This window comes from Armigeres subalbatus, chromosome 3 (assembly GCF_024139115.2).
Source record: "Armigeres subalbatus isolate Guangzhou_Male chromosome 3, GZ_Asu_2, whole genome shotgun sequence".
Classification (NCBI taxonomy): Eukaryota; Metazoa; Arthropoda; class Insecta; order Diptera; family Culicidae; genus Armigeres; species Armigeres subalbatus.
This window is the reverse complement of record NC_085141.1, coordinates 203,202,526-203,230,247: the sequence shown is the minus strand read 5'-3', so window position 1 is coordinate 203,230,247 and position 27,722 is coordinate 203,202,526. Positions and strand designations below refer to the sequence as shown.

General features: G+C 36.1%; 1 protein-coding gene across 5 annotated transcripts in view; it reads left to right on the top strand.

Annotated features, from left to right (window-relative positions):
- The window catches only part of LOC134226812 (dystrophin), a 156,236-nt gene extending 132,586 nt beyond the window's left edge, over positions 1 to 23,650 (top strand). For 3 of the 5 annotated variants that reach the window (XM_062707820.1, XM_062707819.1, XM_062707817.1), the window contains 10 exons: positions 8,434 to 8,693; positions 9,769 to 9,978; positions 10,050 to 10,183; positions 10,249 to 10,478; positions 10,543 to 11,049; positions 11,141 to 11,653; positions 11,710 to 11,838; positions 11,897 to 12,008; positions 15,085 to 15,300; positions 16,923 to 23,650. In XM_062707820.1, coding sequence (XP_062563804.1) covers positions 8,434 to 8,693; positions 9,769 to 9,978; positions 10,050 to 10,183; positions 10,249 to 10,478; positions 10,543 to 11,049; positions 11,141 to 11,653; positions 11,710 to 11,838; positions 11,897 to 12,008; positions 15,085 to 15,300; positions 16,923 to 17,023 — 2,412 coding nt within the window. In that variant the 3' untranslated portion in view covers positions 17,024 to 23,650. Of the gene's footprint in view, positions 1 to 8,433; positions 8,694 to 9,768; positions 9,979 to 10,049; positions 10,184 to 10,248; positions 10,479 to 10,542; positions 11,050 to 11,140; positions 11,654 to 11,709; positions 11,839 to 11,896; positions 12,009 to 15,084; positions 15,301 to 16,761; positions 16,823 to 16,922 lie in introns of all 5 variants that reach the window. The other 2 variants (XR_009983564.1, XM_062707818.1) reach the window with 2 other exon arrangements.
- Positions 23,651 to 27,722: the final 4,072 nt, after the last annotated feature.

Sequence of the window (27,722 nt, the reverse complement as noted above, 5' to 3'; positions counted from 1 at the left end):
CGCACGACTACCCGGAGAGAAACACCAATGTTTTGCATTGCTCAGTAAAAAATAACACCGATGGATGTTATGGAATACAACTTGCCGTCTGCCGCCAGCCTAGGCCGCAACATGTTTAGTACATATTTGAATATCGTCGCGGTAATACGTCACTCTTCGGGTCGGCGCGAACGGGTACTTGTGAGCGGGTGTCTTTTCGATTTTGATCAACCGGCAAAATATCTGTCTGTGCCAGCCTGCTAAATTACTTATTCTGGTGCAAGAACACATTCTGCTAATCTGAAGAAATGCTCGCGTTGAGATTGAGATCGTTCGAATTGATTGCATTTATGTCACCCAGAGAAAGAAATTTATTCAAGGCTTTTGAGAATCACGCTGCGCTTAACTCAAACGCGGAATTATGAGTTTCAAATAATTTATCATGTGTCATATTTAATTGCTCAGATTTCAATTTAAATCAGTATTCTTGTACATTGTTTGAAAAGTAAGCTACGCTGCAACTGAAGCGGAAGTGTGACGGCTTTTAGTTTGTGCTTCGGAGTAAACAGATCTTTGTGACGATAATGATAACCTTTGACAAAGCAAAAGAACATTTCCAAGTTTTATTTACCTTCCCTAAACCGAGTTTTTTAAAAACCATGCGTATGTCATTCTCTGAGATATACCCGTCCGAGGAAATTGTTGATGAGTTTGAATTCTCAAGTTGAAAAGTAGACCTTTTTTCAATTCTTAGGCGCTATTTCTATATATACACAATAAAAGTATTCGATTGCGAAATTGCATTTGAATTTTTTTTCGATTTTTAGATTTTTTCCATAATAAAGATTTAGAGGCAAATAGGTATAAGTAGCAGGAATGTAGTTTCGAGAATACGAGCTGCCAAGTTTCTTAATTGTTTTTTTTTTCGTGCATATAGGACGTTAAAAAATCACTAATGCTACCCGAATATTAACATTTATTCTCATTACATATATGGTTGCAAAACTCTGAATCCAACGATTTTTGTTATACTTGACTTAAATTTTATGTAATTGTTATTTTCACCTATTCTCTGATCCCTTTTTACACTGGTAGAAATAAATATAAAGACATGCTCGGTTTTCACACAAAATGGCCATGTTGGGAGGTCGATATCTCGATTCTTAGTGATTCAATTGGGTTGTTTTTTTTGCCAGAAGGCCTAAAATGACTTGATTTTTGCCTTTCTCGTATACTAAGTATACGGTAAAGGCTATATGATCGCTCCAAAAACAAACTTTTTATAGAAGGCCCGGAGACCCATAGTGTTATATACCGATCGACTCAGCTCGACGAATTGAGGTGATGTCTGTGTGTATGTGTGTGTGTGTGTGTGTGTATGTGTGTGTGTCTGTGCGCACCTACCCAAAAAAAATGTCACTCATTTTTCAGGCACTTATCCTTAACCGATTTACTCGCAACAAATTGCATTCGACGCAGGATACTCTACCATTGTTTCCTATTGGAAATTGTCTCAATTTGTCTATGGGCTCGGAAATTATGACCAAAATACCACTATTTTTTATAAAAAAAAATTAGTAAAATCAATGTCACTCATTTTTCAGGTACTTATCCTTAACCGATTTTCTCGCAGTTGCAATCGACGCAGGATACTCTACCATTGTTTCCTATTGAAAATTGGTCAGATCGGACTATGGGCTCGGAAGTTATGGCCAAAACACGACTTGTTTTTTATAAAAAAAAATAGTAAAAGATGTCACTCATTTTCAGGCACTTATCCTTAATCGATTTACTCGCAACAAGTTGCATTCGACGCAGAACACTCTCTCATTGTTTCCTATTGAAAATTGGCCAGATCGGACTATGGGCTCAATACTAATGGCCAAAATACTATTTTTATAATGCACGAGAAAGGTACCATCACCGCTAGGTGGATTAATCAGGGTTTTTATTCAATGGACGATACATTTGCAGGGCTGTTACAACAGATTTTCTCTTCCAGTCGCGAAAATCACAAAATGTTGTCGCGAGAATCGCGGTTTTGGTTATGCTTATACTCTTTCGAAAATAACGATTTAGGAATTAAAAATGTTAATGTTTTTATATGAGTGTATGAGGAGTAAGCAATACTTTGGGATCCAAGAACATTTTTCTTATAATATTTTAACTATCGTATGATTTGACAAATTGATCATATTGTAATTCTGGTTTCTTTTTTGCTTATCAAGGGTGTTATCGTCCGGATCAAACGCATTGAAATCTGGGACCGCTGGAACTGAGCTGATAAGGGAAGATCCATTAATTACGTAACCTTAAACTTTCCCTTTTTAGCAATAGCAGCGCCGGCCGTTTCGGAATGCAGGGCAATTATGTTTGATGCTATGTATATTTGGCGTACAAATTTGAGGTTTTTCACTGGATCCTGTCAAAACGAGTATTAAAAGGCCTGAAAGGATATTGAAATTATTTTTTTGGATGTCCTAGGCCAAACTGTTCTGGAGTACATATCCTCGAATGTATCAGAAAATATCTCTCGAAACAAAGTGTCCGCTAAGCTAAGCTGTCCGTGCATCGTTGATTCTCCAAAACGTCCTTGAGTTCAAAACGAGCGATCTACCCGATCGACCAATTCCTGAACGATGGACATTGATTGATCCTTAATCTGTTGATAGCGTTCACTGACAAAAAATCCAATCATATTATTCATGTGTGGCAAACATAAATTTTGGCTATAGCATTTTCCAAATAATGGCTGTTTGAATTCGAATAGCATATATGTGGAATCTCATTAATGCACACATAAAAATTATTTGTAAATTTCCTTACATTTTTTCCAATAGACGTGTGTGGATTTTTATTAGTGTGGGATGAACTCGAGAACGTTTTGGGGTATTTCTAACATCTCGTTTTCAAGAAAATTGGGTGTACATAATGCGCATATGGTTTTTGCACCGGATTGGGTATATACCGACGATGAGGACATTGCAGAACCTCTGGTTGATCTTGTAGATAAAGTGGGCTGAATTCGAGAATGTTTTGGAGTTCCGTGATCATCTCGTGTTCCTGAAAATTGTTCACGGGCTTAACGTTTAGGATAACTATACTTGATAGAGGGTTCAAAATTATCAAACAATGCGATATAGGATTCAAATAATTTAGATTCATTTGCATGCTCTCAGAAGCGAAATTTTCCCATGGTTTCGGATATCTAGGTTATCAGTGTATAATCACACTTGACCTGTCATGTGTTTTACTATATGTAAAGTTTTATCAAAATATGGTCAAACTCCACCGCATGATCTACATATGCCCGAATATTCAAGATAAAGAGAAAAAATGACAGATCATTTAGTTGAGGAGATTGAAGTATTTCTTACTATATATGTCCGGAAAGTCCACGGTAATCCAAACTATACTAATATAGTTTTTTGTTTGAAAGGTTCAAGATCGTTGATCATAACGGAGCCGTATTGAAGATATTGGATTAACAAATTGGTACTTATTATCAGAAAGTAAAACTGGAGCCTTTTCGGATATTCTGAACCATGGGCGTAGCCAGGATTTCGAGTAGGGGGGGGCAACTTTTTTAGATCTTCTGAATCGTAATTTTACAGTAGTTTTATAAGTTCTAAGTTCCAAAAACTTTGAAACCAAATTTAAAACCAACAGTAAAGGCTGGATCACAATAGCGCGTTGCGCGTCGGGTCGCGATGGGCGTTGAAATCAACGTTTTGTACTAAAAAGCAACGCAAATGAACGTGACGCATTCACGTCTACAATGCAACGTTCGTGTTGTGCCTTTATTGAACAACAATAATTATTAAAACAGTAATGGATTTAAAAATGTATGATTTATTGCCCATCAGATATTTTTAAGTAAAGTGAGAAAATTATTAACGAATTTAGTATTCAGAAAGAATATAAAATCGGCTATAACAATTATTATAAAAAATCCTGATCCTGCATCCTTTTAGAAAACTGGAACCATACATCTGAATTTCTAAACAAATCCTCTCTGAAACAAAATTTATTATAAAATTGGCAGAAAAAATTTGATTTAAATTTTTGAAAATTGATCCGAAAATTCCACCATTATTTACTCCGAGAATACCTCCACCAACTCCTTAATAAGTTCTGCAGGTAATTCTTGAGATAATTCTTTCGTGCTGTTTCTCATTAAAAATTCTGAAAAATTGTACCGTGGAATTCTTAAGAATATTCCCTGGAAATTCCGCAGAATTGCCAGTGAACATTCCTGAGAATTTCGCGAAAAATCTTCATATTTCTTGTGTAAAGTCCATAAATTTTCCGTAAAAGTTTCGAAAAATTTCTAGTGAAAATTTTCAAAGAACTTCCCCAGGGATTCCACCGAAAATTTATTCAAAAAATATACAAAAAATGAAAACAACAATGGAATTTTCGGAGAAATTCCTAGATAAATTCCCAAAGAAATCCTGAAAGAATTCCGGTGGAAACTTCAAGATTTCCACTGGGAGTTCCTTCAGGAGTTTCCCCGAAAATTCCTCCGGCAGTTCCTTCGAGAATTATTCCGGTAGTTCTATCGGCAGTTCCTACGGTGGTTCCTCTGAAAATTCTTCCGGGAATTTCTCCAAAATTTCCTCCGGGAATTTCTCCAAAATTTCCTCCGGGAATTAATTCAGTCTTTCTTTTTGGAATTGATTTAGGCTTCTTCAGAAATTTATATAGAAATTCCTCCAGAAGCTCCTCCGAAAATTTCTCTGGGAGCTCCTCAGGGAATTCCCCGAGAGGTCCTCTGATGATGATGATGGTCCAGCTACATGCCCCCACGACGGTTTCATCTAGACGAGATTTGTTCATAAGATGAATTCTCCAAGATTTTTTCCGAGAATTCTTCTGGTAACTTCACTGGCAGTTCCTCCGGGGGTTCTTCAGAAATTAAGCTGGACATTCTTCCCGAAGTTCTTCCGTTAGTTTCTCTGGGAGTTCCTCCGGGAGGTCCTTTAGGAATTCTTCTAGGAGTTCCTCCTGAAATTTCTCCGGGAGATTCACTTGCAGTTTCTACGAGAATTCCTACGGGAGTTTCACCGGCAGGAACTCCCAGAGCAATTTCCGGAGGAATTTCCGGAGGAATTCCCGGAGAAATTATCAGAGGAATTCTCAGAGGAACTGCCGGTAAAACTTCTGGAGGTATTTCTTGAAGAACTACAGGGAGAGTTTTCGGAGGAAATCCTGGAGGAACTCTCGAAAGAACTCCTGGATGAAATCCCGAATGAACTTCCGTAAGAAGTTCTTCCTGGAAGAATTCTTAAAGGGCCTCCTGAAGGAATTCCCAGAGAAATTCTCCGAAGAACTTCTGGAGGAATTTGTAGATAAATTCTTAAAGAAAGCCTAAACGAATTCCTGAGAGCCTGAATGAATTCCCAGAGGAACTACTGGTGGAACTCGGAGTTGAATTCCTAGAGGAACTTCCGAAATACCATTTCCCGTGAAATTCCTGGAGGAACTCTCATAAGCACTTCCGGAGGAATTCCCACAAGGAAGTCCTGATATAATTCTTGGGGAAGTTCCTGAAGGATTTCCGAAGAAATATCTGAAGGCATTCCTGGAAAAATACCAGGAGGAATTAATGCAGAAATTCCCAGATGAAATCCTGAAAGTATTCCGAGATGAATTGCTAAAAAAATCACCGGATGAATTCCCGGGGGGTTTGTTCTGAAGAAATTCCTGGAAGAACTCTTGGAAGATGGCCTGGAGGAACTCTCAAATTAATTTCCGAATGAAATTCGGGAGTAAATACCGAGTGAAGTCCGGAAAGAATTCTAGGACAATTTTACGGAAAAACTCCGGAAGGATTTCCTGGAGCAGTACCTGACAGAATTCCCGGATAAATACCTGGAAGAATTTCCGGGGAAATACTTAGTCGAATTCCTGGAGAAATTCCTAAAGAAATTTCTAGTGGAATTCTTGAATAATATTCTGAAGTAATTGCGGAAAGAATTAAGAATGAAATCCTAGAGGATTTTGCTAATGAATTTATGGAGGTATTCCTGGAAAAATTCCTGGAAGTTATCCCGGAGAAAATAAAGGAAGAGTTCCTAGAAGAATTTCCGAAGAAATTTCTTATAGATTTACAAGTAAAATTATGGAGCGAAATCGAAGGATTTTCGTCATAAATGTCCTAAGGAACTTCTGGTCGAATTTTGGGTGGAAATTCCGTACGTATACTTGAAGGAACTCTCGTATGCATTCCTGAAATAAATGCCGGAGATTTTTCTGGAAAAAAAAGCCGAAGAACTATCTAGAAGTAAAACTTATAGAGAAGAAAAGAAATCTTCAAGGAATTTCCTCATGAATTTCAAAAAAAAAATAGTGAAGGGTTTCTAGATAAGGAGGAATTACAGTTACATGAGAAGGATTTTCGAACGATTTTCAGAGGGATTTGTGGATAACTTTCCGGAAGAATTCCCAGGGGAGCTTCTAGAAGGATTTCATATAGAATTCTTGAGCCCGAAATGTTTCGAGTTGTTTTAAAATTTCATATATTATGGATCCTGGATACTCTAATAAGTTTTTGGGAAACTTATGAATTTCATCCACCTGTTTCTAAATATGATTGGATCGTAAAGTACACATGTTTAAGGGAATTCATTTCAGTACCCGTCCAATTTTTCCACCAATTAGGTTGTTCTGAATTAAATTTATCCTGAAATATTATTACTGAAAAAAAAGGCAATAGTGGATATAGTCCTTTTAGTCTTGCATATGAGATCGATTAATAAATTGTTAGGCTTTGGCAGTTTTGGTAAGTCAAGAATTGACAAAAATTATTTCGTGCATAACTAACGAGAAGTCCACCTTTCTGATGAATTCAACTTCGTAAGATGATGCAATTCCTCCGTGATGGCATATTGTACATGAGTGGCAAAATCGAACAATTCCGATATAAACGGCTTAAAAAGGCCAGAACAAATAGTATTTTCTTTTTCTGTTACCGCCCTCGATTTTTTGTGTCTTTACTTTATTATTTGAGGGGGAAATTCGAAATTTGATTGGAAAATAAATAAAATATTAAGCTTTCCCAAAAAATGCTTAATGAAAACTTACGAGTATCACTATTTTATCGATTTATCTATTTATTTTTAATTTATTACTAACTTCGTTACCTAAAGACGAACATGACAAAAGAAAGAATTCACATTTGTTCCAGCCTAACTCCTTCGTAATACTGATTCTGATTCTGAATACTGGTTCAATAAAACGCTCACTATTTTCCAGGATTGCGTACTTCCACAAAGTCTCGAATCTCTCTTCCTCAACCTTGGAAAGCCATTTTAATGACCACTAGTTACAAGTGATAAGCCCCATAAGATGATAAGTGCATTTTGGTTCTTATTTCATTTATGTGGTAGTGGTTTGGTCTGTTTCGATAACAGCAATCAAAAAAAGGCTCCCTGCTTCCAATAAATTCCCCTGCAGTTTTAATCGAATTTAGTGAAATGGAATTTCTGTTTTATTTTAATAACGCTGTTATACCTACTATGTTCGCACTACGGCATGAATAACATGCTATTCAAATTATCGACAAAAGAAAGCTCATCAAGATAGCCTAATAACATGTTACAAGGCCCTAGTACGAACATACATATATAGTATTACTGTACATAACTCTGCATTCTACATGATAGCTCTTTGCCATGATGACAAATGTTTGTCATTATGACAAAGAGTGGACTACGGGCTCTAGTGTTTAATACAATTCTGCAGTACTTCGCATAGTTTGTTGATGACTTGGTATGCTTACTTACATCCCTGTTTAGCCCACACCATGCCATTATTATTTATATGATCATATTTTGCTGCGGTAGCAAAATTTTGTTCATTCGTGAAACGCACCTGCTTGCAAAGCAGTAAATTGCGCTGTGACAACAGTTGATCCATATTGTGAGCCATACGTTACAGTGATAAGTCTAAATATTGACCTTCTTGCGTTCTGAATAGGAGAAGTGTTAACGCGTTAGCGATAAAACCGAAGAGTCATGCAGCTGATATCACCAGCAGAAAAATCGTTAGGCACTGTGAATAGGCATAAAGAATCGATATGCGAGGAAGATTCAAGTTCAGAGGATGGACACAGTTTCCATCGGTATCTTCAACCGAGTTGCTTGTCGTCCTCCAATTGTACAAGTAATAACAATATATACGATGAGCTTGATCACTTGTGCTCCGAATCCGATACCGACATTGAATATATTAAAGGGGATGTGACATTGGTAGATGATATTGATGCTAGCATAAGTCAACCTAATAATGAGGCAGAACAGATGTTATTGCAAGTTGTTGGTGTGGTACGAAGTGAAGAGGTTGGTTCAACAGATGTTTCAAAAATATGCCTTAACATGATACAATTTAGTTTTTATTTTCTCGTCAAAAATAGCTTTTATTCTAGTCTATTCTTTCTTCTATCATTCACAGAAAATGCGTCAGTTCCAGAAAGTGTTGGAAGATCTCAGCTCTCGCGTTGCATCAGCTGAAACGTTAACTCAATCGTGGACTGCACCAACTTCAGCCCACGATGCTGCAGAACAGATGCAGCACCTTCAACGGTTGAAGGACAAAATGACCACTGCTGGAGCATTGTTGGACGATTGTAATGAACAGCAAAGCTACTTCACAGCAAATCACGTGCTGGTGCCTAATCAATGTCTTGCAAAATTGGAAGACTTGAACACACGGTGAGTTTTCTGCAATGCAGTTTCTTCTAATTCTTTGCTAAATTTAGAGTCAAATAATGATCGGCATTAGGGAGAAAAGTCGGACTAAGAGTGACACCAAAAATGTTTCTTTTATCATTTAGTCAGAGAGTTTAACTCATTTCTTAACAACTCAATGAAAAGTTAAATTTTATAATGTCTCGTACACTGTAGCTCTGTATTTTTTTTTTCTACAAACTAGTTGAACAGTTTGTTGTTTAAAGATGCACAGCAAAGGCGCTAGTAAAACTAACATTTAGTGATCTCACGCTGTGTAGCAGTGAAAAATAAACATCGCGGTAATAACTCACCAAACAATAAATTTTAAATTCAGCTTCTGGAATAAGTTATTGGCAAATGAGTCCAACTGTGACTAAATAATTGAAACCATTTCTGAGTGACGCAATTGGAAAAAATCAAACTAAAAGATTGTTGAAATTATCTGGAATTCATTCAAATGCATGGGAGCAGCAAAAATAGCAAGAGCTAGGGTCTGCAGTAACCTTACGAATGGGGGCCGTACATATATTACTTAAGCACTTATGTGTGGAGGGAAGTCTATCGTTTTCTTACGCACCATATAAATAAAAAAAATCATTTGTATGAAAGAAATCTTACAGGTTGGGAAGGGGTCGAAAAACCCAGAAAAAATGCTTACGTAATAAGTGTACGACCACTTGGTTTGTTCTACGATGATTTCGAATGGGAAACATTTTCGACTCCCTAAGCATAGTATATCTATTATTTCTACTTGTGACGCAATGTACATATACATACAACGGCAGGCAACGTAAAGCTTTCAATTAATAACTGTTGTGACTTTTGTGAAATATAAACCACTAGGTTAAATTTTTGAAAAAAAGCTATTTTTATATATCTGCTATCCAATTCGAAATCCATATTCCATTTTTTTTATATTCAACTTAGTTTCTTTAAGCACGTAGATACAAGTTGATCACATTTTAAATAAATTGTGTTCCAGATATTTTCAAAACAATTACCTACTTTGATAAGTGCCTTATATTAATTTATTCAAAATATATATATTTTTTATCAGAATGAAATTGCTGCACATAGCCATGGATGAGCGGCAAAAAAGTCTAATTGCCAATGGAGCCAATCAGCCTAACGCCTCTGATGGTGACGGTAACAAATCTATGCAAGGTGTAAGCACAGGCACCATAGGCCCTATTCCAAATTTAGAATTGAGTGTCAAACCACCATGGGAACGAGCAACAACTCCAGCCAATGTGCCTTACTATATCAAGTATGCGTTAATATATTGCGTTAGTCCTGCATGTACAGTATACCATAAAATTCTGCTTTCATTCTCTTTAGTCATGAGCGGGAAAATACACATTGGGATCATCCAGAAATGATTGAGTTGATGAAATCTCTGGCGGATTTGAACGAAGTTCGCTTCTCAGCGTACCGAACGGCCCTAAAGCTTCGTACCGTTCAAAAAAGACTAGGTAAAGTACTATTGTTGTTTTTGTTAATTACGAATAGGTTTATGGTATAACTTTTGTTTGTTCAGCTTTCGACCGTCTAGCGATGAACGTTGCCATAGAATCATTCGATCGTCACGGTCTACGAGCGCAAAACGACAAGTTAATAGACATACCGGATATGACAACAGTCTTACACTCGCTGTATGTAACAATCGAACCGATCGATATGCCACTGATGCTCGATTTAGCCATCAATTGGATTCTCAACGTGTACGACTCACAGCGGACAGGGCAGATACGTGTTCTTAGTTTTAAGGTAAGCTGAGTATGGATTTATATATGCGGCTCGTTCGATTAACGTATTGCGTATTTTGTTGCAGGTTGGCCTAATTCTACTGTGCAAAGGGCATTTGGAGGAAAAATATCGTTACTTGTTCCGGTTGATTGCGGATCTCGAGAAAAGGGTTGATCAACGTAAGCTGGGACTGTTGCTGCATGATTGCATACAAGTTCCACGTCAATTGGGGGAAGTGGCAGCATTTGGTGGATCTAATATTGAACCTTCTGTTAGATCGTGCTTCGAACGGGCCGGTGTAAATCAAAACGGTGAACTAACCGAGACGGCAATTGAAGCGCAACATTTTCTCAATTGGTTGCAACATGAGCCCCAAAGCTTGGTGTGGCTTCCGGTTCTCCATCGATTGGTTGCAGCAGAAGCAGCAAAACATCAAGCCAAGTGTAATATTTGCAAAGAATATCCAATCGTTGGTTTTCGATATAGATGTTTGAAGTGCTTTAACTTCGATATGTGTCAACGATGTTTCTTCCTGGGACGTAATGCCAAAAACCATAAGCTATCACATCCAATGCATGAATATTGTACGACGGTGAGTCGTAATTTTTAAATAATGGAAACTATTGACCATTGATATTTTCCCGTTGCTAAAGCAAATATAAACATAAAAATTTGTATTTTAGACAACATCAACCGAAGACGTCCGAGACTTTACGAGAGCGCTGCGCAATAAATTTAAAAGTAGGAAATATTTCAAAAAGCATCCTCGAGTTGGATATTTACCAGTTCAGAGTGTGTTGGAAGGAGATGCTTTAGAAAGCCCTGCCCCTAGTCCTCAACACGGAACACATACATTGCAAAACGATATGCACTCTCGACTGGAAATGTATGCATCGCGATTGGCCCAAGTGGAGTATGGAACCCGCAGCAATTCGACGCCCGATAGCGATGATGAACATCAACTCATTGCACAGTATTGCCAATCGCTGCCTAATAATGGTGGACCGAAATCACCGGTACAAGTTATGGCAGCTATGGACGCTGAACAAAGAGAAGAGCTTGAAGCAATGATTAAGGATTTAGAGGAAGAAAACGCTTCTCTCCAAGCCGAATATGAAAGGCTGAAAGCAAAGCAAACTCCAATAACAACGCCGGACGATTCCCAAATGTCGCATAATGCGGGAAATGGGGGAAATGTAAGAAACTATACTTAACATTTATTTGGTATCGTTTAATGAGGAATCTTTCGCAGGACATGATGGCTGAAGCAAAACTACTGAGGCAGCACAAAGGAAGGTTAGAAGCAAGAATGCAAATTTTAGAGGATCACAATCGGCAGCTGGAGGCGCAGCTGCAACGGTTGCGACAGCTTTTAGATGAGGTAAATTATTTTTTGTGAAGGGTGGACATACCGATTACTAATCGTAATATAATTGCAGCCCAACACGTCCAAAGCATCTACTTTGCAAACGCGTTCTGTTACCGCTTCGCAATTGAACACGGAATCGCCAGCTAAATTACAACAGAATGGCCACTACGATCAAAACTCAAGTAAGTAAAACCCATTCGTATAAATTACCTGATACAATAAGCACAGTATAAAATTGGGTCATTTTTTAAAGTCACTGAGAATGTACACAAAAGAAGGAGGACCGACAATCAATATAACAAACATGGTGAATGAAGAATCTGATTTTTCTTTCATCGTTTTCATATACTAACGAGTATCCAGCTGTCTGCTAATTATAATAGCTGCTTGTGGGATTGCTGAATTTATTCGATTGTTGTAGCTTTGATCTTTCTTCTTCCTTGCGCTATGATCTGACCTCGAGAAATGTATATTACACCGGTCAATTTTTTCTAACACTTCAACAAGCCACAATTTCCGAAAGTGAAAAACAGGATGCAATGAGAAAATGGATAATCTTTTTCACGAGAGGATTTAACTTTAGTCTCCTTCTTCACAAAAATAGAGAGGAGGTAATTTGGTCAACGGGATGAAATATCCTATGCTTATTGTGGCCGCACAATAATAACGTAAGCCCTTGTGAGGGGAGTGGGGGTTTATTATTCTCTTACGATCTAATAACATGAAAAATATGATTCTGTTCGAAAAAGAATTTACATGTAGATAGAAGGAGGGAGGGGGCTGGAATAGGTAAAACATTCCTTAAAGTATATAAATAGAGGAGCTATCAAATCTGTACTTTATACTCTCATTCTATCATAAAAATGAACGTTTAAGTTTGGAAGATGATATTAGCATTTCCGTATCATGAATTCTTTTTGAAGCTGTACTGAATTCTTTTTGAAGCTGATATAGAGACATGATTCATACGCTTTGGTATAGGCGTCCGCGAGTACTGGGAAACTGTTTCCGCAAGTGTAAAGATTGTCTTAGCTCGATCTATTGTTGGCTGACTTTGTCGTTTTGCCACTTTGGAGAGAATAATTCGCCTTGTCCAGGGCTGGTTGTCAAGGTTACTTGTTGTTACTGGATATATATCTCCAGCCAGAAGAAGGTCGTCGAAATTCGGATTTCACCACTTGTAGATTGTGAATCCTGCTCTTCCCTGCATCGTCGTCAGTTGATCCTAGTGTGCATTGTCAAATATGTTAGCACCCGACAAAATGCCATCCAGATAGTAGTCCTTTTTATTGGTCTCGGCTGCTACAGGAAATTTCATTCTTTCTTCAATCAAACTCTTGGTAGCTTGGTAGGGTACAGATGCAGTACCATATGTGAAAGTCAACATGTATGATTTTCAATCGTTCGTTAGGAGATTTTTTTTCCAGGGTATCCTTTGCTAACGGTTATAGTTGAGATTCAATCGTATTTGACGGTATATTTATGCTTTGTCCGTTATGAACCTTTTACACTGTGGTCGCTTTTTACGTGGGATCAATTTCTCAATCTTTTTCAATTTATATCGCTTTTAAAATACATCCTGTTTTTTCTTCGATTTTTTGTGATTTTTTTTCAAAAAAATAACTAAAAACATACCGCCCACATGATAAGATTTGTAATAACGTGACATGCCCTATTACCGTGGGATTAAGAACGAGTCCACAATAAATTCGCTACATAAAATTTAATCCACCCAATAGCATATTTTTAATTAAATATGTAAATAATTGAATGATATACAAATTTCAATTAAATTATTAGGTCATACTAAAAGAAAAGGTATATAAAATTACAATTTTACACAAGTACCTACTGGGAAAAGAATCATTTCTTTGGGAAGACAGAAACTTTTCAATATTAAATTGGTTTCTTTGGTTTATTAGTTAATTTACTTCACATTTATTTAGTGTCCAGATACCAAGTCGAGTCAAGTACGAGACACTGAAGGCGGCCTTACTGTTGAGGTCGGAATACGTATCTGTCAAGATACAATTAAGTAGTGGAATTCAATGGGATTGTATAAACTCGTCTTATGACAAGTGAAGACATTTCACTAAAAAGCTCAAAATAATTTTCTTATTGTCCAGGTACTATTATTAACAGTGTCTAAATAATTTTAAAAACAATGGGAGAATTTGTATTCAGATGAAGAATACACTACTTTTCTATAAGAAACTGTACAGGAATTTCCTAACATATTTACGTTCATAATCTATGGTGAATATCACGATATGATTTCGTATTCTTTTGTGCTGAACGACATAACGAAGACGTTCGTTAGATGTATGTCATATTCAAGTCTTCCAACAGGCAAAGTATTGGAATAATACATATCGCAATATGTAAATCATCTAGATGATGCTTCCCTAGCTGTATCCAATGTGATAATTACGTTTTATTTTTCTGAGCATCAACTTCACGGTGTAGCCTAGTCACGGTATTAGGCACTACTGGCGTAGAAAATGGCCTAATATCGTAACGATTGTTTTGATAAATAAAGGTGCACAAACAACAACTTTCAATGCCATTTCAATACCCAGCTCATATTTTATAGCTGTAAAAAATGGCTGAGTGTTTCAATTAAATATCATTGAAAAATCAAGCTATCAGACATTTTGCTAAAGCGATTAATAGTTTTGACTGGTCGAGGCATACACTGCCGCCATACGCATATTTGTCCCATGTTTGCTGGGATTCCTTTTTACATGGGACAGTTATGCGTATAACGGCAGTACATTATCGCATTTATTTTATAACTCCTCATTTATGTCAAAAAATATTCACGATAATTATTTGTATAATTATTATAATATATTTTATGCTATATATTAGTGCGTTTCACCAAATAATGTGGTGTATATGACAGACAGTACATCTATATTTGCACGAATGCACCTTTCTGGTGTAAAATGTCAATAATAAACAAACAAACAAACAAACATCTATATCAAACAGCAATTGGTGGAATTAAGGCAAGTCACGGTTTTCTAGTCGTTTTGGGTCGTCGCTCGCTCCGTTGATTTTTCAGTAGTGGTCGAGATCCTGGTACTCACGATTAAAATCTACATCAAAACATAACAAATATCGAGGTTAAAATCATGTGAAGCCTGTTTCTTAACTTGAATGTTCACGTACTGTACGATTTTTTAACTCTTTCAACTGCGTAGACTATGTATTACACACTTATCTGTTTCTATATACTCGTTCAAATTCATTAAGGCTTGGAAAACGGTGCCTCTGGTAAAACAACAATATCACCTGCATATCTTGGGCATTCTGGTGCTAGTACTGGTGGTGGCATTAACAGCGTCAGTGAGCATACTAACCATATGCCATTAAACAATGTCAACAAGTGTATGTCCTCAGTCAACAACTTCGGGTCTGTTGACACGAGGCCTCCGCCGCCTCCCCATACGAGTTTGTTACACATGGCTGGTAACTATGTCCATCTTTTCACAGTTTGATAATGTTTTCAATTGTTTTCTTTATAAATGTTGGTTACATATTTGATTGATTTGAATTTAGCATCACACATTACGGAAAGCATTTTTTAAACAACGTATTCTGGAACAACACGTCACGTCAATCCATCCAAACTTTAACACACCCATCATACTAGAAGAAGCTTTGAGATCTAATCAACTAATTAAATCATATTTTATTTTCGAAGATCTTTCTAGATGAGTTTTGTGCAATAGTACTATATTCATATTGTATTGCTCTATTATAATATATTAATATTATATTATTATTCTGTGTATTTAGAGTAGAATGTGCTAAAAGTCGAACCTAAGGTAAACTCTCAATACTTTAAAATCAAAACATGTTTAACATTGCTATCATGACAGCAACAAATTACAATACAGTGAATGCACCTTGTACCAAATTTCAAAAAGCCATGTATAAAGGAATAAAATCACTACACCCGATTCTTTTCTTACACGGGGGATGCGTTCCGTCTTAAAAAAGTTTTCAGTTCAAAATTCGAAAATCCGTGTAAAAAAAGTTGACAAATCATGCAAAATGGAGCAACTTTGCAAAAATTTTGTATTGGATTTTTTTTACACGGCCGTGTAAAAAAAAAAATCCGTGTAAAAACAGAATCGGGTGTATATGCAAATGTTAAGGATAATGATCAGGTGCGATGCATAACTAATATTATAGTTGAGATTTACCTTCCAAAGTTTATATTCAGAATACGTTGTTAAGGCTTGTACGCGACAAAATCTGGACACCTTTAAACACGTATAACTTTTGAAATAGAACATCAACAAGTGAAATATTTCGTAGATTGATGAATGTATGTGTGTACTTTCTGAAAATATATTTCTTATAAGTGTTACAAGTTCGTAGTGAAAAATGGCGTCGAAGAAATTGTAGGTTCGGAAAGAATTGTGTGCAGTCGCCATGGAAATTCGGGTCTCTCGATCCAGAAACTGACCAAAAACATTTTGTTTTCATGTGAACACTGCTCAAAGCGTTTTAAAATATGTCGATGCTTGTTTGACAATATCTAAAACATCAGAGAGTGGATCAAAAACGGATTTTATGAGCCATCAGAAGGATACGAGCTCGAAGCAGATTCTACTGAGGATGTCAAATCATTCGGCACGTATTATTTCTTAGAAAATTCAAATGTCACCAAGTTTCGTGCATACATCGAAGCATCGATAAGGAATGAAGCCATTTGAAGTGAAAAACGTACCGAAATAAACCAACAGCAGTTTTTTTTTATTCTTAAAGTTATGTGTCCAGATTTTGTCGCGAACAAGCCTTAATTTTAAGTTTCTTTTTCTCTTTATGTTGTAATCAGGTTTTAATACAATTGGAATGGCATGGTACATAACTAACACATTTCATTTCGCTATCTATTCTTGCTACTATCATAACAATCAGGACGGATCTAAACGATTACAAGCAACATATCACTGTGGCTAATGAGTATTAACAATATATGGTAATGAAACATCGTATTTGTGTTTATTTGTTGTGATCATAATTTCTTTTCATGAGATAAGAAATCCACTTAGCATTTTTTTTAATCGTTTGTGTTTTAGGTGATTTAAATAAAGCCGTTGAGGAGCTGGTAAACGTTATCACAGAACAGGAAATTGAGCAACAAAACGACGACGGAATTCTTGATTTGACTGATAAATAAGTTGAACACAGCAGCTGGGCTATTTTTTGTGGCTCAGGAAAGATATTCCTACGCGGTTTGTAATATTTACAGTAGTTGTCAAGTATCATAGCGAATTCAATTAGGTAATTTACATAAACCAATAGAAACATATTGTTTCATGCAACTAATCTTATATGAAAACAATAATCTAATAGTTAAGAAAATCACGTTTTAAGCCCAAATACAAATTTTACTATTATTTCATGCGAGTTAGATGCGTTTTCATTTATTCTTTTATTTTTCTACAAATTCACACGTTTCTCAAGGTTTTATTTTTTGTTTTGCATTTTCTCATGCATTATTTGATTGGCCTCAAATTTTTTTTTTTTTCAAAATTGCCTTTTGAAATAGGTTTCTTAAATGTGTACTTAAATTTGGGCATGCTGTTTTGGAGTTAAATGTATTTGCAATTAATTACCAACTTGAAGGGCGTACCCTAATCAAACGGGGGGGGGAAGTCGGTCATTTTCTACGCTCCATTGAAAAACTACGGGAGAGGATGGACAGGTCGAAAAAGAAAAGTCATTAAGTATTAGTGTATCGCCCTTTGCCCCATTTATATTCATACCTTTGATGGAATGTATGTGCGCAGAAAATATAACTACGAAAGATAATGTATTATTGTACTCTGTCTGTTCTGCCAATTGTTCTTAAAGAGATTGAAGACGTTAGTTGAAATAAGTTAGTGAGTATTACCTCAAAAACATTTTATAGAGAACCTTTGTTCTATTGTACGTTAGATTCAAGACTTACTTGGAAAAGTTATTTTTTACGACGTTAAAACCATTTACGTGACATGCATGTAAATAATTCACAACTTTTTAATAGCTGTATTACATAAAATAGCCTCTTTCAAAAGTTTAGATTATTCAATATTCATCTACCTATATAAAAAAAAATAATTTGAGTTTCGTTTATTCGATTGCCTTAGTCTGAATCTATATAATAAAAATCAAATGGTCTGTGTTCGTATCCGCATAACTCGCTAACGGCTGGATGGATTTTCTTCATTCTTTCAACAGTTACGTTCGTCATAGTTTCCGACGGGTTTAGGGGTGATCGGGGCAATATGGGCCACCTAAGGAAATCGTTCCGAAAAGCGCCGAAAAACTCAAAAGAACATCGTTTAAATGTAGTTGACTTATACTGGAGAATGTTACCTTTCATATTACGTCGATGAATGACGAAAAATGCGTTTGGAAATTGTTGGAATGCACTTTTGAAAATGTATTGATTTCAATGTGTGTTCCCGACTATACGGGGCAATATGAGCCACCATTTGGGGCAGTATGGGCCACCCATCCAAAACCTTTATTTTGGCGAAAAAAGTATCGTAATATGGAAGAATATGATATTCCTACAACAGTTGTGAGTATTCCATACCAAATAAAATTAAAAAACCGCACAACAGCGGACTGAACCGATTTGTCACTCTTCACCGTTTAAACAGCCACATTTCAATTGGTCAATGATCATTTTTTATGTTTCAATCGCAGTAATGCGCTGTTGTAATTTTTCCGTAATGAATCTTACATAATATGATAATATTCTTGTATTTGACTACTGAAATTGGAACTTGTTCGCATTTTAAGGCCAGATATCTTGTTCTATGCAGGTATGCCCATATTGCCCCATAGAGAATGGTTTTGGGAAAAAAAAGTTTTATGATAAATTCAGATTTGTATCAATATAAACATGTGTGCACAATATTCAATTTTAATATATCTTTTGATTGTGGTGTATTTTTGACCTGTATTTTAATCAGTTTTGTGTCAAAACCTTATTTATAAACTTCAAATCTTATAATAATTTTGCCTATGCAGCGAAAATTTACATTTTCAAGTGTATTTTCATGTGTGAATTGAATTTTAATGCGGTTTTCACGTTGATGCATATGTGGAGCATCCTCTTAAAGATCATATAACTTTTACATGATAAAACTTGTCAATAAGCTCAAAATGAGGGTGGCTCATATTGCCCCGTATGTTCATATTGCCCCTACTGCCCCTATATGATATTTCTTATGTGAAAATCATATGTAAAGTTGTGTAAATCGTGAAAAACTAAAATTAAGATTTGTATGGGCATTTTACATGGGTAGTTCAGAACGCGCATTTTCGCCTACTATGCAGGACAACGTCTGCCGGGTCGACTAGTAAATAATAATAATTCGTTTATTCGATTTAACTCATTCGATCAACAGTTTCAAATTGTCTTAAACTAAGCCCCTTGGTATTTTTTATATTTTTTTGAGTACGTATCGTATTGAATATCGTTTCAGACGAATTCATTCGGCATCTTTTTTAGGTGAAATTTAACATAATGAGTCAAATGGCTTACGATGATTTGAAACCTTCTGGAGCAACTATGCAAACCTATAGGTTTCTCCATACTTCCATATTCCATATGCACTTCTAACGCTATGCAAACACATTTCAAACGCATCAGAATGCTTCCGAAAAACATTTATGTGAAATAAAGGGATCTAATGCCCGAACGTAATGTTTAATCTTTACCACTTAGACAATGCTTAAAAATAGGAAATGTGTTGTATTGGTGAAACGCGCGATGAAAGTACACATCCTAACTAGAATTGCTTGCTGGTCAACTACAATCCATCAAAGGTAATAGAATTAACATGGGCATACTGAGTTCATATTTTTATGTTGAAATTGAGAAACGTGATTATTCTTGGGATAACATGGCTACCCGTTGCAGTTTAATGTCAAATTAAGTTTAGTTATCTAGTTTTTCATTAAAGAACAATTAACAATCAAGAACATATGATGACGTCACATGCTACTTAGTCATACACATGGCATTCATATCAGTAAGCGAAAAGTACTTATTATCATTGACATTTATATCCAATGACCTGATAGTAATATGTAAAATTCATAGACACCTACACATATCCCGTAATACATATTTCCTAATATTTTGTTTACAAGCCGATGCCATAGTTAGACATTTTTGACATCCAGTCAAGGAAGATTCGATGAAATCAATATACAGGAGCAGCAAACATGTTAGGTACAATAGCTATAAAACAATTCAATAGAATATATGTCAGTCAATGAATCTAATCCAGTCACATGTTGTCAACCCACCATTTCGAAGCCCCACATGTTATACGTGTTGAAACTCTTTTGTACACTAGTAAATATCTGAGCATTATGTTCATGACTCTACCCATGGTTTTTTTTGCAAGAGGGTAACGGATTGAATTTCATGATTTCGAAGCATACATTCCATGGATCTGTCTCATTCTCATTTCCTGAATAAATCTCAAATTAAACCTAAAATTGACAGTAAAATTTAAAATTATCGAATAATCCGGCTCGCAAAACAAAATTTCTTTTGACAGATTAACCAGCGAATGCCGGATTTCTTAACAATTCTGCTGAAGAACCTGCCAAAATCTGTATAAGAACTATGAAGGACTTATGCAAAATTCTTAGGTTCTCATACGAAAATTTTAAGTCTCTTAATATAATATAAGGTATCGTAAAAAAAGCTTGCAAAATTGTAAGGCCTTATAAAATAGGTATGTGTATGATTATCTTGCTATTTCGCATATGCACTGTTCTGATACAGATCTTGGCAGTTTCTGATACAGAATCGGCAGAAAATCTGACATCCGCTGGTTGGGTGTGTCTTATGGCAGGTTTTTTATTTTTTATTTTCAAACAGTCACTTTTAAGCTGAATTCGGGTATTCACACATATCATTCATGTAGGTCATGATTTTTCATGCAAACAAGTGAACAACCATTAATTACGTAACGCAAACATAGCATTTTTTAACTACCCTCTCCTCTACGTCACACTTTTTGTATGAGGCATCTAAAGAATTTGGATAGATTGTCACATTTATCGCAACTCTCCTTCGCCCCTCTAAGTGTTGCGTAATTTATGGATGTTTTTCAAGCATGTACTTACACATGGCATGTGTACATCAAAATACATAGATATTTACCATAACGTACGTGAAGATACTATTTTTGAATTTTCTGATTATCGGTAACAGATGGGTACAATTTGAGTTTATAATTGCATTTATAAGTAATTACGTTGAACCGCGTGTGACTGCATTTATATATTTTTTCAATAAAGATATTTCTCTTATGTTGTGGAGATTAGGAGTGGATAACAAACATATAAAATGATAATGCCCTTCTTGTTTATATCATACCAGGTTTTACTATTTCAATGTTATCCACAAATACAGCAACCATTCGCTAACTGAGGTAAGACATTTCACCAGTTAACGAATGCCGCTTAATAACTGTCCTGAATGTCAATCGATGAGAGGATTCCCGATGCATTGTGGGATTTTAAACTAGGCAAGAGAAGATCTTCAGTTAGCCGTGCCATATCGGAGATGGCGAATTTAATTTTCGGTCCGGCCTAGGACATTTTCGGATTAGAAACATTCTCAAGACTCTGGAGATAGTGTATACTTTGTTCTTGCCACACAGGACACATACTCATGCAATGCCGGGCATAGACAAGCTTTCAAATAATAAATGAGGAAATGCCCATAGAACGAAAAGCAAGCCAAGTACCAACTGGAAAATTTATCCAAGTTAAAAAGTAGCTCGGTTAGGAAAGGCTCAGTTAGAAAACAGTTGTTGTATTACCTAATGTCATTCTTATAACGAAAATTCTTATGTTTTCGAATCTTGATCTTTCTATATATCTATATATATATATATATATATATATATTTTTTTTTTTTAAATCATATATTTCAAAGTAAAAATATTTTATGTGAAGTAAAATTATATTTTACTTATATTTTGAATATGCATTTTACAATACAATTTAGGTTAATTGTTATCAGTTACTTTCGTTGACATGGTTATGTGTTTCTGCTAACATCGCAGTGAAAAAAATGAAAATTATTTCTCATTTCCGTATTTTGTGTAGTATACGTAGAAAAATAAATATAAAGGATGACAAAATTTTGTGTAATGCCCGAAGAAAAGGTGTTAGACTTCTTTTGCAGCAAGAAAATATACAAGGTAGGTTGAGTTACTATTAAACTAAACTTATTTTAAGTTTCTCCTTCTGTTCAAGAATTTTTACGACAGATTGTCCATGATTCAAGTAATGGTGTTGACAATGTAAAATACATTATTCAACATATTAGTAACAAACAATTTTTCGACTTACCCATCGTTATACATTTTTTATGCGAATTAGTTATAATATACCCCCTTTCGGTTGTAATACTAATTACTAGTAGCCCTGTTTATGTGTAACATCCTTTTAAAGAGTTTGGAACTATAATTAACGAAAGAAAGGGTGCACTTAGAGTATTACTGAATCTTCAAATATGTTATCTTCAATTTAGACAGGAATTCATTGCATCATAGAACAAGTAAAATTGAAACTAAATGATTCACAATTAAATGTTGTACCAGACAGAACCTTACAGCATGCTCTACCGAGATTAGAAACAAGCATAAACATCGTTTGGAATACTAAACATTTCATGATATGATTGGTTTTCTATTCCATTTTGCATTTATATCAGAGAACCATACATATTGAAATATATGTAGTAGGTAACAGTTTTTTAAGACAAATACATCGAGAACCAGAGCTATGCAATCATGAACAAGAAATTGCGTATCAATGGACAAATATTGCCTGTTGTAAAGGCGTATTGTAATAATCAATTATAATTCGTAGAACGACCTAAATACGCTTCATTGTTCATAAACGATAATATATGTGAAAATTTATTAGTAGAGAATTCTAAATCTTCATAACAAAGCATTTTTCGTCTATCATTGCTTTCGGAAAAGAGTTATTTTTTAGTTTATCTACTTAGGGGAAAAGACGGCTTTGGCAGCTTTTGTTCTATTATTGTCAGGGGGTTTTTGTTGACAAAATTTTATGAAATTTTTCCACAATATTCTTTGATATGCAAAGAATGTTTAGGCCAAATTTGAGTATAATCAGTCAGAAAAAAAACCCTGACAATAATAGATCAAAACCTGCCAAAGCCGCCATTCCCCCTACTTTGTTCCTTGCAGCTTTACACAATTCTCCAAAACTTGTTTGACTCAAGAAAATCGATGGCATTTTACACACATGGATCTTATATCTTATTATGCTTTTTGCTCTGCTCTGCACTTTGTTTACTGTTGAAGGGGTCAAATTTAAGCTGCAGGATATCAACATATTTCTGATCGATTATAACAAAACATAGATAATCAATGCTGTATTCCATCGAAGGGCCAATTACTGTGTTCAGTAGAAAAGCAAAATGCTTGGAATATTTTTAATCTTTAAACATTTATTTTTTTCTATGTTCATGTATATCGAAGACTTTGTGGAAATTTACATAAAAAAATATGCAGTCATGAAAGGGAATAGTACAATTCTGCAGTAAACACAAAAGCTTATTTATTTTAGTTTATTCTCTCAATATAGTTTTTCATTAAAGATTGATATCCTGCATGTATATTTTTTTCTGATGATTGAACGAAACACAACTACCAATCTAGAAATTGTATGTATGCATTACATAAAGCGAAACGTAAAATAATCATTATCTTATTGAATAATATGAATACGATTATTATATGAATTATATACTGACTTTACACATCGTTAGAGCTATAAAGAAATCCCTATATGTTTGTAAGTACCAACTCGCCTACATCTTGTTACACATCTACATACATTCCATTTGTTTTTTTTTTCCTTTCTGTTATAAAATTCTCTCCTTTATACAACTTTTAACTTCTCCTAAAATGTATTCTTTTGTGGTGTCCGATTGTGTTTCTCCGATGAATCCACTTTCAAAACCACACATATCTGTGAGAATAGTGTTGTCCTTCGTGTTGCTCCCCAAATATTTACAGATCTAAGTGGAACCTTTCACTATGTTCATCACTGACATTTCCAAGATTATAGACAAAGAAGTACAGATGACATATTGCAACCTATCGTTCTGGAGGCTTCCTAAAGCTTCAGGTATCAGGTATCAGAACGTCGGCTCCAGGGGCACGTTCACCTCAATTTGAGAGATTTCTGCCATCGCCTTCACAACCTTTTTCATCACACACCTGACGGAAAAGGAAGTGAACAAAAAGGAAAGGAATGTGGATGGGAGAACAAAGGTAATGTTTGTAAAAGGGCCCTTGAAGAGGGCATACAACGCATAAGCGTACAAGAGCTTAAAGCTCCTTACCACAACGGGTTATGAACAACAAAATACTCTGAAGGTTCAGGTTTCTGAAGTCAATTTCACTAAGTAAGTGTTTACCAAATATTTGGAAGCGCAATTGTGCATAGACTGGGCAGTTACATATTAGATGATAAGAAGTTCCAAAATCGGATTCACAACTATCACAAACAGATGATTCAACGCGTTGAATATTTGCCATGTGATAGTTCAGTCGGCAGTGACCTGTCAAGGCCTTGACTAAGACACTGCAATTCTGTTTAGACAGATTAGCTAAATAGCTTGCTACTACCGGAGATGGCTCCCGGATGTACAATTTTGTTTGATGACATGAATCCAGACTACTCCAATGCCATTTGTGCTGAGTGACGGCCCAAGAGTTGATCAAAAGCTTCACCCAACACTTGGATATTGGAATAGCTGGCTCAGGACCAATAAAGTCATGCGATGCTCCATTACGAGCTAACTCATCAGCCAATTCGTTTCCAGCTATGGAAGAATGGCCAGGTACCCATATAAGGTGTAAAGTATTTACTGAATTCAGTTCCTCAATTTGAGTTCGACATGTGATTACTAACTTCGACCTTGAGTTCGCCGAGGCGAGAGCTTTAATAGCTGCTTGGCTATCTGAACAGAAGTATATTACTTTGCCCATAATGCGTTGCTGCAGTGCAGATTGCACTCCACACATGATGGCAAATATTTTCGCTTGAAAGACAGTGCAGTGTGTACCCAGTGAGTGTGACTGTTCCAATCTCAGCTCACGCGAATATACGCCTGCACCTGCTCTACCTTCGAGGAGGGAGCCGTCAGTGTTGCAAACTATACTGTCCGACATGCTTCTGTCCAAATAACCAGATGTCCGCTTATCCCGCGAGGAAAATTGTGTTGAAAATGTCCTATAAGGAAAACTACTAACTTGTGTGAGATCACATGGAGCAAGGAAAATTTTGTCCCAATTAACCATAAACGGTAACAACGAAGTGTGTGTAGAACTGCGGTTTACAGGATTCTCTTCCATAAAACCAAGTACCCATAGTCGGTAAGTACAAGAAAATGCTTCTTGTTTGAGATGTATGTGTAGTGGGGCCACGTCGAAGAGAACTTCGAGAGCAGCCGTGGGAGTTGAGTTTAGTTTTTTCTCTCAATATAGTTTTTCATTAAAGATTGATATCCTGCATGTATATTTTTTTCTGATGATTGAACGAAACACAACTACCAATCTAGAAATTTTATGTATGCATTACATAAAGCGAAACGTAAAATAATCATTATCTTATTGAATAATATGAATACGATTATTATATGAATTATATACTGACTTTGCACATCGTTAGACCTATAAAGAAATCCCTATATGTTTGTAAGTACCAACTCGCCTACATCTTGTTACACATCTACATACATTCCATTTGTTTTTTTTCTTTCTGTTATAAAATTCTCTCCTTTATACAACTTTTTACTTCTCCTAAAATGTATTTTTTTGTGGTGTCCGATTGTGTTTCTCCGATGAATCCACTTTCAAAACCACGCATATCTGTGAGAATAGAGTTGTCCTTCGTGTTGTTCCCCAAATATTTACAGATCTAGGTGGAACCTTTCACTATGTTCATCACTGACATTTCCAAGATTATAGACAAAGAAGTACAGATGACATATTGCAACCTATCGTTCTGGAGGCTTCCTAAAGCTTAGTTAACATATTTATTTATTTGATATTTTTTATTTATTTGTATTAGGTTGAAGACGGTCAATTTGTAAATTACACAGATAATTGTTTGTCTCAATCATATTTTGGTTTTTATTAATTTGCTAACTTTTTTTTTCCTCGTTTGTCGGGTGAAGATCACTGCGTCCAGATTTTAGGACTATTGTGATATACCCTTTTGCTGTGAAATACGCAAGTTATCTCAGTAACATGTTTGTCACTGAGATACCTTGGTATCGACTGAACTCAAGACCATCTATTATTGATGAATAGAGATCCTGAGTTACAGTATGTGACTCCCCCATTCTGGCGAGACTAGCTTTATGAAGCCAACCACGTCCTTGGGGGATAAGATACATATGTCAGCAGGCCCTAAAAGGGCTTGCTGAGAACTTGAACCTACGTTGGGTGAGTGCACTGCAATAGCAGAGGATGTGTTCTGATGTTTCTCTCTCCTCGTCACAGAAGCGGCAATTTGAGGTTTGGATTGGCTCCGATCTTTTGTAGATGGTATCTGCAGGGGCAGTGTCCAGTTATTAGACCGGTGTAGATGTTGAGATCCCTTTTGTTGAGACCTAATAGTTGTTGGGTTTTCTTGGGGTTAATCGTTACGAGCCTTTTGGATTGGCTCGTATGGGGAAGTGCATTCCAGTTTGATGTGATTTGACTGACCATATATTTGTTCAGTTCCATTTTTACAGAGCATCCCGCAGAAGGGCTCAGGGCCAATGAACCTTTCATTAGATCCATTCCTGGCTAGCTCATCAGCAATCTCGTTTCCCTCTAGACCCGTATGTCCTGGGATCCAATATAGGTAGACTCGATTGCGTATGGATAAGTTTTTCAAATCCAGAATGCATTCCCACACTAGCTTTGAGTTACAAGTGTAGTTATTAAGCGACTTAAGTGCCGCTTGGCTGTCAGAGAAAATACATATTTTTGCAAATCTATACTTTCTCCTCAGGCATAATAACACGCATTCTAATATTGCATATATTTCCGCCTGAAATACTGTGGGCCACTGTGTGGACAGAAATTTTTGTTGTAGGGCCATAGATTCCGGATCCTGTCAGATTATTCATTTTCGAACCATCTGTGAAGAAATTTATAGAGCCTGTTGGAACGCTGGGTCCATCTCCTTCCCACTCCTGGTGGGAAGGAATGAACACATCGTAAGGTAAGTCATAATTGACTACCGTTTCCATCCAGTCACTACAAATTCCTATTGCGGGATTTATGGCAAATTCATTTAATATGCTGAGGTGACCCGTAAGGTCTCCCGACAGCAGTGTTTTTGTTCTCTTTAACCTTAGAGCACTTTTTTCCGCTTCCAGCTTTATGAATTGATCTAACCGGGGCAGGTGAAGCATTGCGTCTAGGGCCAAAGTGGGTGTACTACGAACTGCACCAGTGATGGCTATGCAAGCGGTGCGTTGGATTTTGTTGAGCTTAGCCCTTGCAGCAGCCTCATTAGTTTTAGGCCACCAGACAAGGGAAGCGTAAGTTGTCCTGGGACGGACAATGGTTTTATATATCCACATGATCATACTTGGTTTTAGGCCCCATCTTTTACCAAGGGTTTTTGAACAAACCCAAAGTGTATTGAGACCTTTCTGCACAACTGATTGAAGATGAGAGTTCCAATTAAGCTTTGCGTCGAGTATGACACCTAGATATTTTACTTCACTTGAATAAACTAATTGTGTTTGATTCAAGAAAAGGGGTTTCAGTTGTACCTTTCTCCGTTTGGTGAAAGGGATAATGGAA